This window comes from Gossypium raimondii, chromosome 5 (assembly GCF_025698545.1).
Source record: "Gossypium raimondii isolate GPD5lz chromosome 5, ASM2569854v1, whole genome shotgun sequence".
In the NCBI taxonomy this organism is placed as follows: Eukaryota; Viridiplantae; Streptophyta; class Magnoliopsida; order Malvales; family Malvaceae; genus Gossypium; species Gossypium raimondii.
The window spans coordinates 12261604-12276159 of record NC_068569.1 but is presented as its reverse complement, the minus strand read 5'-3'; the positions used below and the strand labels follow the sequence as shown (position 1 = coordinate 12276159).

The 14556-nt window shown below is 28.7% G+C and overlaps 2 protein-coding genes across 3 annotated transcripts; one reads left to right on the top strand and one right to left on the bottom strand.

Annotated features, from left to right (window-relative positions):
• Nucleotides 1–343: 343 nt before the first annotated feature.
• LOC105767447 (pentatricopeptide repeat-containing protein At4g18975, chloroplastic) lies at nt 344–2365 on the bottom strand. Of its 2 annotated transcripts, none has more exons than XM_012586989.2 (6): nt 2206–2365; nt 1983–2104; nt 1803–1899; nt 1552–1695; nt 1050–1262; nt 344–913 (listed from the first exon to the last, which is right to left on the bottom strand). In XM_012586989.2, exons 1-6 carry the CDS (start codon nt 2263–2265, stop codon nt 719–721), a joined length of 831 nt encoding a protein of 276 aa, XP_012442443.1. In that variant the 5' UTR covers nt 2266–2365; the 3' UTR covers nt 344–718. The 2 variants fall into 2 exon arrangements, with proteins under 2 accessions (XP_012442443.1, XP_012442445.1); XM_012586991.2 differs by having other exon boundaries at nt 716–903.
• A 5456-nt stretch (nt 2366–7821) lies between these two features.
• LOC105767481 (uncharacterized) lies at nt 7822–8235 on the top strand. The gene has a single exon (XM_012587033.2). The coding sequence runs from the start codon at nt 7822–7824 to the stop codon at nt 8233–8235; it is 414 nt and encodes a 137-aa protein (XP_012442487.1).
• The last annotated feature ends 6321 nt before the right edge of the window (nt 8236–14556 follow it).

Genomic DNA, 14556 nt, shown 5'->3' with positions numbered 1-14556 from the left:
TTCCCATCAGTATCAATGGCAAGAACAGTTAAAAACAAACCAAACTGTTAGCTAGGCCTTGAGAAGGCATGGCAAGCAAATGTTGAAGAGAGTTTTAAAAGCTAAAATCAATTCAAAGACTGCAGTTACCAATTATACCTTCATTGAAAATCACACATTGGCCAGATGCAATGGTATATACTTCTTTAAGGCCAAACTGCCACCAGGAGTCACCAACCACCACAGCCTTCATTGTCAACCATTAGTGCACAAGCACACATCACGGTCATCAATTTGTGTTATGCCACTCTAGAAACACTGTGATGACACTCAAAGAAAATAACTAATAATTCATAGTGGGGACTTCTTCAAAAACTATTTAATATTTCAATTGAACCAATGATGATCTGAACTCTGAAGACATAAGAGTCTTATAAGGACAAAATCCCAAAACACTATCCTACATTAACAGCAAAAACCCTTTTCGGCCCTCTCACAGCATATATATCCCCAGAAATTAAAGAAGAGGCTTGCAACATGCAAGCTACAGTTATATACAGGGAACAACCCCCTGAAATGATGAACTATTCATATAGCATTCAAGTGTATGCTGCCTATCTCAAAGAAGGTGAATAAGATGCCTTGTTGCTGCAATACCTGATTGGCAAGGTCCAACGCAATAGATACAAACTCATATTATGCCATTGATGCCAAGAGAATGCACTCACTGAATTGAGCATCAATCTTCATCTGACGTATGTCTTTTCACTCTAACCCGTTCGCCATTAAAGTGGATATATTTCCATTTGCTCATGTATCTTCTAAGAACCAACTTCTGCTTGTCTTCTTGGCCGAGTTCCTGAAAGGCACGAGCTACTTTCCTGACTGTGTTTTCATCTGGTCTGACACATAACTCCTCCATGTCTGCAAATACCTTAAAAAAACACCAATAACTCATAACCAACATAATTGTGCTTCATTTGATACAAATTCTCACAAACAGATTAGTGGTATCAAGTAAAAACATCAGAATTGGTTTTGTATGGCATTCGGGATGGTGATTGGCATACCTCTATTATCTTCTCTGGCATGCTATGATGATCAAATAAAGAAATCATCCTAGAAAACAATCGCTTTGAGATAGAACGATTGTGTGTATGTAAAACCATGTTCCACAATGATTCAGCCTCATCCACTCTATTATCCATATCAAAAGCAAGTAGAAGGGTGTCATATGTTCCCATCGTAGCTCCTTGGCCTTTGCTCAACATCCACTTTGCCACCTGAGTATTAGCGACTTCATGAAATCTAATTTAACCCAAGAAAATACTGAACATAACCAAGCTTTATATGTTCAATAATTTTCCATTAACATATATTATATTAAAATACTGAAGCATTAAGGTTCCTTTAAAATACCGATTGAGAATATTCTATAGAATTAAATATGATAATACAGGGCTATTTTAATATAATATATATTAATGGAAAATTATTGAACATATAAAGCTTCCCTGCATCAATGAATGCATTTAAGAAGCTGGAAAACACAAAGCAAGAATACCAACATACTTGAATAACACGCAGCCATTGGCTCCTCTTCCTCAAAATTCGTAAAGCTTTTGCAGCTGCAATCAATGGAAACTCAGTCTCCCAAGCTACCCATTTGTCCAATGCTCCATAAACAGTCTCTTTTTCACTGGGAAGCTGAGAAACCTGCTTTTACATATAGAATCAGTGTATAGCTTTATCTTCAAATACTAAATACATACTATAACTGAAAACTATACTCAATATAGAACAAAAGAGCAAATTAAACTTACAATTCTAACAAGATTGAGTGCCTTTTGTCCTGAGCCAGCTGAATCTCTTTTCTTCCACAAGTGATGCTCGTTCTTTCCAGACTTCTTCACTGGTTTCCTGCACCCTCAAAAATTTAGTAACTTTAGGCTTCTAATTCAAGATTTTGATAAATTGAATTCAATCCTTTAAAGGAGACCCACTTCTCAACAGCTCTGGAAATGCTCAGTGATTGTTCACCCAGCTTTTGTGAACATTTAACATTGGGAGTTCTGCAAATTGAAAACCCATAACCTAAAGAAAAAGCTACTTCGTTTCCTTGAACCTGGAAAAAAAATTCAACCTTTTTCAATTACAAATATTCCGTAAAAATAAGATGGCAACCTGGAAAAGGAAAATGAAACCTGAAAGCTTCAATTTATCAACCTTGTTTTTGGACCATGTAGATAATGGATAGCTTCTTGAATGAATACAACCATAAGCCATTGATTTACTTCTTCTCTGTTGAAGAGAATCCACTTTCAAGTTTTGGTCAGAAAAAAGTAGTAAAAACTACTAGTTCCACGGAGATGAAAAAAGTGAGATGAAAATCATAATTTGGATACTAAAATAGGAAAAGAATTAGTTTAAAATATATTATAACTATCTATATTATTTGAAAATTTAGAATTTAGTTTATATATTTTATTTTTAGAAAATAATTTTTTTACTTTTTAGATTTTAAATTTTAAGTCTAATGTTAATATTTTTTATTAAATTCAAATTCATTAGTCATTTTTTAATACATAAGATTAAAAAATTTATTTCAAAATATCAAAAGAAAAAATTAATAGTGTTAATGATCCTGATTTTTAAAATCTAAAAATAAATAGACTAATTTATTGAAAATAAAAATAAAAAATTAAATTCTAAATTTTTAAAAATACAAAAGTTATAACATATTTAACCAAATTTTTAAATAATAAGATTAAAAACAAACTCTCCAGATTTGATAAAAAATGGTAAAAGGATTTTCTATATCTCTGTTCAACAAATTCATCATCTAAAAGATCGAACAATTTAATATTTATCAATTTCAACAGTGAACAACTAAAGACAATTAATCTCAATGTTAATTATCTATTAATTGTACATTTTATTGGTATAATAATAATTTTAACTTTCAAAATTTACACATTCTGTTAAATTTGACCATGATTTAACAAATTTAGCCAACATTTGTATATTATATCATCATTCACACAAAATATATAAACATCAAGGGCTAATTTTATTATTGTACCAAGTAATATTATGTACGATTGAAAGAAAACGTTAACATCGTGATTAATTATCCTTAATTACTTACTTTCAAATTAATAAAGATTAATTTACCCAATTTTAAAAAAAATCTATTTACTTAATATCAAAATTGAGACCATACGAATGTTTTTACTATAAAATTCATCATTTGGAAAAATATCATTTCCTTAAGGGTTGATGAAAAGAGACTAACAGCTTTGATTTATTAAATAAAATATTTACTTTCAATAATTTTAAAATAAAATAATATAAATATAAATAGTTATAAAAATATTTTAATTAACATTAATTTAAATTTAAATTTAATCTATTTTTCAATTAATAAGTGGAAGTTTATTTTTGTCTAGAAGTTACAAATACAAATAAAATTATAATTACAAATAATACCTCCAAATAATTAGAATTAGAATTTATCATTATAAAATTCCCAAAATCTTAACAAGTTAACCTTGCTACCTTAATTCAACTAACAATAAAAAAAGATTATGAAATGATTTTAGTAATAAATACTTTTTCTTCCTTGTGTATGATTAGGATTTGGGAGATTATGTTGACACCATGACAGTGTGTGCGCATTTAAATGCTTAGAAAATAGGATGACAACATTGTGTTTCTCATGGTTGAGTTAGTCATAAATCAGAACATCTTTTTTCTAGACGAAAGTTCAATTTTATTATTTAAAATAATATTAAATTTTTAATGATTCTTTTTTTCATATTTAAACAAAATTGTTTTTTATTATTAAATATAATATTAAATTGATTCAAATTAATAAAATCTCTATCCTAGATTCAATTCAATATACACATGAAGAGAGAGGCACTAACCATGATCGTTGATTAAATGATAAAATTATTTTATCTTAAAATTTATAATCAAATTTTAACTTTTAAAATAATAAATTATACACTATATTTTTAAAAAAATTAAATTTTAAATTCATACGATGATAAAATTACATTTTTTTAATTTATAATTTAATTCTAACTTTAAAAACTTTCTTACTTCACCTCCCAACTTATTCTAACCCGACCTATACCCGAGAATTCTACCTGCAGCCATCATGAAGGGAACATAATCATGAGAATATCGACCACCTAACACATATAAGTAAGTCCCCTGAAAGTAGGACCTCAAATAAAAAAAATTTTGACTCTAAGAAGCTAGTTGTAAATATTTATTAAAATTAATTAAGCTTATTGTTTTGGTTTAATACCCATCTCAACCTTTTTCTACTATACATAAATTCTCAATATAGCACTTCAAGAATTTTTTATCTAATTATTATATTTTGTTTTGATATTTTTCATGTCCATTTTACGATTTATGTTCAAAGTTTGTAGTTATCCTCCTAACTGTACCAATATTTGTTGGTTTAGTGATTATATTTTCATTTTGTCTATCATGCTACTCCAATTTATATAACCTCATCTAATCAAATGATGTTATCTATATAAAAAGTTTAAAATTATAAAATTATAAAATTGTTAAAATCTTAAAAATGAAAAAAATCTAAAATATTAGAAAATTCCAAAAACTAAAAATCTAAAAATATCTATTTTTTTCTGTAAACATTATTTCTTTAAAAAATTTGAAATTATAAAAATTTAAAAATATTAAATACAATAGATTGAATCTAGACAAATACACATCCATACTCATTTTAGATTAGGTAAATCTAGACACCATTTTATCTAGATTCTTTCTAGATTATGTTTTAAGAGTTTTTTTTTTAATTTAGCTGTTTTATGTTTTCCTTCCCCAATTCTTACGAGATTTTCGCATAATTATAAATTTTAAAATTATTTTTATAATTTTATAAAATAAATTATGAATTTTAAAATTTTAGATTTTTTAATGTTTTTTCATTTTATGACTTTTTATGATATTTAAAAAATGAATTAAATAATTCATTTTTATTAAGGTAGTGTTTGAAAGTCGCCTAGTAATCGAATTTTGGTATAATTACTTATAATTATACGGCAGTGACATGTTTAGGTAACCATTGTAGTTGGTAGGTTCCACTTAATTTGGTGTAATTGGAGCACCCAAATTACACTTTTCAAATCTTAGGGGGTGAGAATTTGAGTAATTACACAGGTAATTACATCTAAATTTAATTTTTTAAAATTTATTTTTATACAAGTTTAAATTATAATTTTTTTATATTATAAGCATGAACATGTATAAGTGTTTATGATGATTATAGCCAAAGATTATTATATTATAAAATTCTAAAATATTATATTATAAAAATAATTTATATGTATTTTATAAAGTTATAACAAAAATTATATTATTTAAATCCTATTTTTAAAAAGTTACGACCTAAAAGTTTGTCATGAAAATTGATTTACAGGTTATAAAAGTGTTATAATTATTTATTTATAAAAAGTTATAGCCAATAAATTTGAACATAATTTACTTATGTGTCCATACTATATATTATAAAAATAATATGCCTATTAGTAAAAAATATAGTTTTTATCATAATTTATTTGTAAAAAAAACAACTTTCTATTAGACAAAAATTTATATTATTTATAAGTATAAAAACTTTTTTTTAGAAAGGGTATATTTATTATAGATCTTATATTATTTTTTATATAGTTTACATATTATAGAAAGGGTATATATTACTTTTTTACGTGTCCATGCTATATATTACAAAATTTAGCATAATTCTCTCTTCAAAATAAATTTATATAAGCTTTTATGATTAAAGATACATATTATTTGTATTGTGAACTCAAATATTATATGGTAGATGTTAATTATGCAAGTAGAAAATGTTTTCTTGTACCATATCATAGTGTATGATACCATTTAAGAGAGTGGAGCTAAACACAAGCATTATAGATGGCTCGCGAGCTCATTAATTTTAGACATTCAAGGCTTAGAAACCGGGTTGAGATGACATTTGTTATTCTAAAGAATATTTTCCATATTAAGAATGTCATCTTTGTATAGCATAAAAAAAAGTTAGATTGTACTAGTGTTATGGGGCTAGAATTTTAGTCTTGCAAACCGCACGATGTTGGGCGATTCTTTAGCTTCAAATCCATTTAAGTCAGCTTTACTCTCAACAATAAAAATTCACAAAGAAAGTTTTCCAAGGCTTCAAATAGATGAGCTTCTCCATATGTTCTACGAATCGGGTCAATTCACATCTTCATAGAACGTTATGTGTGCATTTGTCATGGGCTTTGATCCACAACCCATCATCGGGTCAATTCACATCTTCATAGAACGTTATGTGTGCATTTGTCATGGGCTTTGATCCACAACCCATCACACTTACATGTTGCACACATCATAGCTTCATTCATAGGTGAATTTGGGATGATACATACTTCAAAGAGTATATGGAAAAAAGAGATATTGATAATCTTAATGATATATATTCAGATTCGGATGATGATAAACTCAGTCAAAGACTAACGTTTGATGAAAAAAGAGCTTATGTTAAATATTAAATAGGGAATAACCCAACAAATATGAAATAGTAGAACAATTAGATAAAATTATATATGATGTTTATTTTTCTTATTATTTTTATTAGTAATAGTATACACAACTACTCTTTTGAACTAACATAATACATATAATGATTTGATTTTAGTTTTTGTTTCTTGCTTAAAATTTTTGTTATCATATTAATAATTTTTATAGTAATTAATATTTTTTAAAAATATAAATTATATAACTGTGTAATTATAATTTGTACTACCAAATAGAGGTGTGCATGGCCCAGGCCGGGCCGGGCTCAACAAAAAATTTAGGCCCGAGCCCAGCCCAAAAGGAATGGGCCCAAAATTTTGTCTAAGCCCGACCCGAATAAAAATGTTAAAACTCAGACCCGACCCGGCCTGTCCATATTAATTTTTATATTATTTTTTATATAATTTTAAAAAATATATAATACATCAAAAATACTAAAAACATCAAAATAAATATTTCCCAACAAATTGAAAACAAATTTTAAAAAATATGTATACTTAAATAACACTAACATAAATGCAACTTAACAAGCAAATGCCTCTAAAATAATAACAAAATTAACAAATGTCTTTAAAATAATAACAAAATTAACAATAAAATAAATTTTATACAATATCCAAATAATAACAACAAAATAGTAGCAACATAATAATAAAATTGTAGCAAAATACGGAGAAAACAATAAGAAAATAATATTAAAAAAATATATATTTTTTTCCTTTAGTGAATTCGGGCCGGGCCCAAGTAAAAATGTCTTACCTGAGGCCCGTCTCATTTTTTAAACGGGCCTTATTTATTTTATCTAAACCTATTTTTTAGGCCTATATTTTCATTCAAATCCTACTACATTTCGGGTGAACGATCGGGCCGGCCAGGTGACCCGACTCATAAACAGGTCTACTACCAAACATACTCAGAAAATTACAATATAATTATACTTAATCAACTAAACTCATAAAAAAAGCAATTTTTGTAATTATAAGATATTTATAATTATAAAAATTATAATTTCGTTCAATTGTTGTCTTGTCCCAACAAGTCTTGACAATTAATACAGAGAAAGAGAGAAAAACGCGACTGCGTAAATGACTTTTAGATGACGCCATCTTTTCTCTAACACCACAACTTAAAAAAAAGAAAAAGTCGATGCTGTGCTAAGTACGAATGATATCCTCTCCTATAAATTAATTCCCTTCGTATACATTTCTAGATTACTACAATCTTAATCTAATATCCTTCATGGCTAAAGAGGTAGAAGAATTCCAAGAGTTGGAGGTTATATTTTCCGACCTCCGTAGCTGCCGTTACGAGGAGGCTGATGATGGGTGCTTCGGATTCTCTAAAACTGCTCGTCTTTCACTTAACTCCGGTAAGTTCGAGAAAAACAGTACCGGGAAGAAGATGGCAGACTGTTCGCTTCCTGTTAACGTTTCGCGCCGCCGTCGGCACTGTTGTACTGTTTTTGATTACGGCGGCGAAGCCGATGAATTGGAGGGTGGGGAATTAGTGCCACCGCATGTGATAGTGGAGAGGAGAGTTGCTGGGAAAATGGCGTTTTCGGTTTGTAGTGGCAATGGAAGGACGCTTAAAGGAAGGGATTTGTGTCAAGTTCGAAATTCGATTCTTAGAATGACTGGGTTTTTAGAAGCATAAACATTGTTCAAATCTTTTCTTCCTATTATTCCTTTTGTAGTGTTCATTTCAGAAAAAAAGACGGAGTTCCTTTGTTACCAGCAGACAGGGAAAACTGGAGTTATTCTCAGCTGCAAAATTCTGCGACATTGCTAGGAGTGTTTTTCTTTTAATGGATATTAAACTTCCAAAATATCAGAATGTTAATCAAGAAAAAAAAAGCTTTAGGTTTCAGATTTTTAAGCCGGAATTGCAACTTTAAAGAACCAAAACAGTTAACAAAAACCTCTGTTGTAGCCATTTTATTCACACAGGAGCTCCATTTAAATAAACGTGAATGAAGTGAGATTGGCATTTTCTTGAGAGCCAAAGGCATGGACTGCTTTCTTATTACGAAGTTTTGCGTGATGCTAATGATGAGGCCTCGTTTTGTGGTTAAGATTCACAGCAGCTAATGATGACCTTCAAGTTATGGAAACCAAATTGTAACCGATGAATGCCAGGAATATAATAACCTTTTAACTGCAATTCATTACATGTGTTTCGAGCATCATTCAGTGGGGCTGGAAGACCGCTAGCACGAGAACCAGGTGAGGAAAATCTAAATCATGATATTAAACCAACAAATATATCTATGGATTTCCCTGCTATGTCAGAGCAACGGCCTAAATGTTAAACGTTAGATCCAATTTTTGCCTGTCCTGCTTCTCTCCCCATAATTAGGGTCACCGTGGCCTACAATATCAATAAATTACAACTAAAACAACCTATAAATTTAGCACTACCAAAATGGGTTTATTCTGTGATTAGTGTTGAATTAAGTGTTTTTCAAAGAAATAGTAAATAGGTAATACACCAGCTAGGTGCTCATGGGCCGGGCCAGACTCAACTAAAAATTTAGGTTCATTTATTAGGCATGGGCTCAGCCCGAAAAATAAGCCTAAATTTTTTTCCAAATCCAACCCAGTCCGCCCATATTAATTTTTTATATTATTTTTATATAATTTTTAAATATATATAATACATCAAAAATACTAAAAACATCAATATAGATATTTCTCAACAAATTAAAAATAAAATTTAAAAAAAATGTAGACTTAAATAACACTAAAATAAATGCAACTTAATAAGCAAACACCTCTAAAATAATAACAAAATTAACAAATGCCTTTAAAATAATAACAAAATCAACAATAAAATAAGTTTTATACAATATCCAATCAATAACAACAAAATAGTAGCAACACAATAGTAAAATGGTAGCACAATAGGGAGAAAACAACAAGAAAATAACATTAAAAAAAAGCAGATTTTTTTTGTCCTTTAGTGAATTCGTGTAACACCCCTTACCCGAGACCGTAGCCGGAGTCGAGCTCGAGGCATTACTTTACTTAACTTATTAGTACGGGGCATAAAAATTTACTTTTAAAATTTATCTCACTATTTATGATAAAGCTGTTTACTCGCGCAGCAGTCACTAAATCATTTATAACTCGAGCTACGGAACTCAAAATTTAAATCCTTAAATTTTCCCTGAAACTAGACTCATATATCTTCTTGCTAGGGGTGTGCAAAATTTGGGTAAAATCGAAAAAATTCGGTTAACCGACCGAATTCGGTTAATCGGTCAGTTTACCAAATTTTTTCGGTCGGGGGTCGGTTAATTATTTTTTGATTTTTCGGGTTAACAGTTAATTCGGTTCAAAACCGGTCGGTTAATCAAAATTTTTCGGTTTAACCGAAAAAATTAATAAATAAAATTATAATATATAAATAGGCCCACTATTCACCTAACAAACCCAAATATTCAACCCAACCCAATTACCCAACCCAACCCAATCATAAAAATTACAAATAATTTAATAAATAAAAATAAAATTCTAAAACTAAAACTAAAACTAAAGTCTAAAAGTCTAAAAATAATTTAATTATTTAGTGATTCAATTCGGTTAATTCGGTTAATTCGGGTAATTCAGTTAATTCAGTTAATTTTTAACCAATATATATAATTTTGGGTTAATTCGGTTAACCGACAGAATTAACCGAAAAAATTTCAGTTCGGTTAATTTTTTTTAAAAAAAATTTGGTTCGGTTAACGGTTAAAAATTTTGAAAGGTCGGTTAATTCGGTTAATGTTATTTCGGGTTGGTTAACCGATTGAACACCCCTACTTCTTACCATAAATTTTTCAGAATTTTTGGTTCAGCCAATTAGTACAGTTTATTAGTTAAAGTCTCACCTATTTCACCACTCGACTGTCCTGACCTCTTGCCACTAAAAATAAGTTTTCTCATTGTAGGATTTTTATATTGTGTTCTCACTTGTTTCTACAGAAAATAGACTCAATAATGAATCTATACATATAAATTACAACTCATAAATATTTTTGTACAATTTTTAGTGATTTTCTAAACTCAGAACAGGGGACTCCAAAAACAGTTCTGACCCTGTCTCACCAAAATTCACATATCTCAAAATATAAAATTCCTTTTGCTAAATCGTTATTTTTCCATGAAAATAGACTCAACAAGCTTTCATTCTATATATCATAAACCCTCTAATTCATTTTATACTATCCTAAGTGATTTTTCAAAATCAGGTCACTGCTGCTGTTTGAAATTTGTTTCTTTGCAAATTATTACTCTTTCATGATTTCTATGCATAATTTATCACATAGACATGTACAACAACAAACACCTTCATACTTAGCCATTTTGACAACCATTCATCATTAGATATTTACACATCATTCTTTAGCAAAATCATAATACAACATTCAAAATAAGTAAATCCCTATACATGCCATAGTTCAAATATAGTTCATCATAAAATACCGAGTCGTTGTGGTTGATAGTGTGGACAATCTCCGACGTCTTTAGGATCCTCGACTTTGATTAATAATGCTATATAAAAAGAAAATAAACATAGTAAGCATACTGCTTAGTAAGTTTCCAAGTAAATAAATAGCAACATTAAACACAAATAATAATAACCAAGTAACATAATCTTTAATTTCCTCTTTACTTGATCTCTTACTCATTTACTTACTTGTTTATTTAGATAACTCATAATTATGACTTACTTTTCTCTTGCTGAAATGTTGATTCTCAATGGGTAACGTAATATACTCTTAACTCTTATAACTCACTTGAACTTGTCATTTATGCTTTTAACTGAACTTTCATGGACATAAGTTATTTACTAGCCCGTTGAACCACATTGGAATAATAAGGATACTTGGGTCTCTTTCTGATAATAACATGCCAAAGCCATGTCCCAGACATGGTCTTACATGGGATGTTTCATGTACTGCCAATGTCATATCCCAGATATGGTCTTACATGGGAGTTCTCATATCGGTGCCCATGCCATGTCCCAGACATGGTCTTACGAGGGACCTCTCATCTCGATGCCAATGCCATGTCCCAAACATGGTCTTACGTGGGACCTCTCGTCTCGGTGCCAATGCCATACCCCAGACATGGTCTTACATGGGATCTCTTTACCCAAATGTTATGACATTTGTATCCGATACTTTCCTTATGCTTCAACAGGACTTTTTAATATCAATTCTCTATCATCTCATACTTGAGTCAATATCAAATAAATTCATGAAATAAATACATAATTGCTGAAAATTAGCAGCATTAATAATAATTATTAAAATATTGCATTTATTTAACGTAAACTTATCTCGGTAGCAAATATAGTCAAACTTATGAATTTAGTCTTCAACTTTATTCTTTCCTCGATCTAACCTCGAATTCCCTTCTTCTTGATCTATAATAGCAAATTTAACTTATTTAATACTCACATTCATTAAAACAGCCCTCGACTCTAACTTTGGAAAAATTACAATTTTGCCCCTAAACTTTTACATAATTACGCTTTTTCCCCAAAGTTCGGAAATTAAACTTCATCTCATATTCTTATGTTATATAACATGCTGAACATTTTTCTCTTCTATGACAACATCAAATTATCACTCTAACACTTACTTATGCACATTAGAGATTTTTACCGATTATGTCAACTTACTCGTTTTCGCTTAAAATCGGCCAGAAAAAGTTGTTTAACATAATTTTTAGCTTCATATTCTATCATAAAACATCAAAATAAATACTTTTCACCTATGGGTATTTTTCCAAATATAAACCCTAGGTTAAATTATCGCTAGAATAAGCTAAATTAAGCTACCGGGATTTCAAAAACGTAAAAATCATTAAAAACAGGGATTAGAATCACTTACTATAAGCTTGAAAAAGTGTGAAAACTCTAGATATGGTGTCTTTCCAAATTCGGCAGCAAGCTATGGAGGAGATGATATTTTTGCCATCTTTTTCCCTTTTTATTCTTTTTATTATTCATTTACTAAAATACCCTTCATTAAAACTTTAGTTATTTTTATTTATGCATGCCTATTTTTGTCCATGGAAATTTTATTGTCTAATTACTATTTAAGGACCTTTACTTTGATTATGCACTTCAAAAAAATCCTTTATCATCTAAAACTCATATTTACCCACTTTTGCAATTAAGTCCTAATAGGCAATTTAGGCATGCAATCAATAAAATTTCTTATCAATACTCTAATACTTATATTTAATCACTCGATAAATCATAAAAATTAATAATAATTTTCTCTTTAAATCAGATTTGTGGTTACGAAACCACTATTCCGATAACCTTAAATTTGGGCCATTACAATTCGAGCCAGGCCCGGGCCAAAAATGTCTTACTCAAGGCCCGACCCATTTTTTAAACGGGCCTTATTTTTTGTCTAATCCCATTTTTCGGGCCTATATTTTTGCCCAAACCCTCCCACATTTCGGGAGAACCTTCAGGCCGGGCTAGGTGGCTCAACCCATGATTAGGTCTAACACCAGCTTTTCACTTTTTCAAGTCAACTCAAAAAAATTAAAAATTCTAATTTTTAACTTGTCAAAAATTGATAAATTATAAATTCACTCTTCATTTATATTAACTATAAAATATAAATATAATCTATATATATTCAAATTAAACTTTACAAATAATTTATATTAAATTTGAATAAAGATTTAAAATTTATATTTCATATACTACAATATTGACAATTAGTTACCATAAATTATTTTATTATATTTGTACTATAATCTAAGTTGATATTTATTAATACCAAAGGATAAACATACAAATGGTCACTCAACTAAACCTGCGTTCTTGTTTTGGTCACCTACGGTTAAATCGATAACAAAAAGCTTTTTTCTAATCAGTTTTTAACCATTCACGTTTACAAATTCTATCAATAAATTTGATTAGAAAGTATTGATGACTAAATTTATTATTATACCAGTTGAAAAAAATGCTTTTCATTATTAATTTAACGGAGGGTGACCAAATAGGAACAATTCAAATCTTAATGCCCAAATTAAAAAAATTAAAATTAGATAACTAAAATAGGAACAACGACATAGTTGAGTGACCATTTGTATAGTTTACCCACAATAATAACTTGACATGGCATTAATAATAACAAGTGAAAATAATGATTCTTTACCTTTTAGTCAATTAGAATTTTTATTCTAATTAATTATAATTTAAATTTATATATTTTATATATTAACGAATTAAAGTTTATAAATAATCCATATGTTACTTATATTATAATATTAATAACTTAATAATTTTTATAATTTTTTATAATTTAAATTTTATATATCTCATATATTATAATATTAACTAATATAAATAATAATTAAATACATATATTTTATGCTACAATATATCTAAAATAACCATTTTCTCATCTCAAAATCATTTATTACAGTAATTTAATAAAAATTGTTAAATTTTATTTTTAAAGTAAAACTGTCAAATTTTAAAAGCATTTCTTCACCACATTTTTCAACCGAATGAATAACGGTAACACCACATTTTTCAACCGAATGAATAATGGTAACAATGAAATCTGGAAAAGGAAGGAAAGAAAGAATAATGAATATTTTTTAAAAAGAAAAAAGAAAATGATCTTTGATTCCGGGTTAGTTTAACAATATTTTTGAAAAGTGTTATGGAAATGTGTTTTTGAGAAGTATTTTTAAAAAGTTTAGTTTAAGATTTGAGTGTTTAGTATTACTGTTTTTTCTTTAAAAGTGTTTTTGGAGCTAAAAATATTTGTTTTTTAAGCATTACTAAACAAGCCCTAAGATCAAAACATAAACGTTTGTCGGATTCAATTTGGCAAAAAGATCACGAGGGTAACCAACTTTCAAATATATAGTTCATTAGAAGATTTTTGTGATTATGGCTTACCGTTATCCTCACGGGATACATAAGTGTGGATTTGCTTGGGATTCACAT

Coding starts and splice junctions, on each gene's coding strand:
- LOC105767447 (XM_012586989.2), bottom strand. CDS start 2,265: ATGGCTTATGGTTGTATTCATTCAAGAAGCTATCCATTATCTACATGG. Junction 1,696..1,802: donor CACTCAATCTTGTTAGAATT/GTAAGTTTAATT, acceptor ATGTAAAAGCAG/GTTTCTCAGCTTCCCAGTGA. Junction 914..1,049: donor TGCCAGAGAAGATAATAGAG/GTATGCCAATCA, acceptor TGTTTTTTTAAG/GTATTTGCAGACATGGAGGA.
- LOC105767481 (XM_012587033.2), top strand. CDS start 7,822: ATGGCTAAAGAGGTAGAAGAATTCCAAGAGTTGGAGGTTATATTTTCC.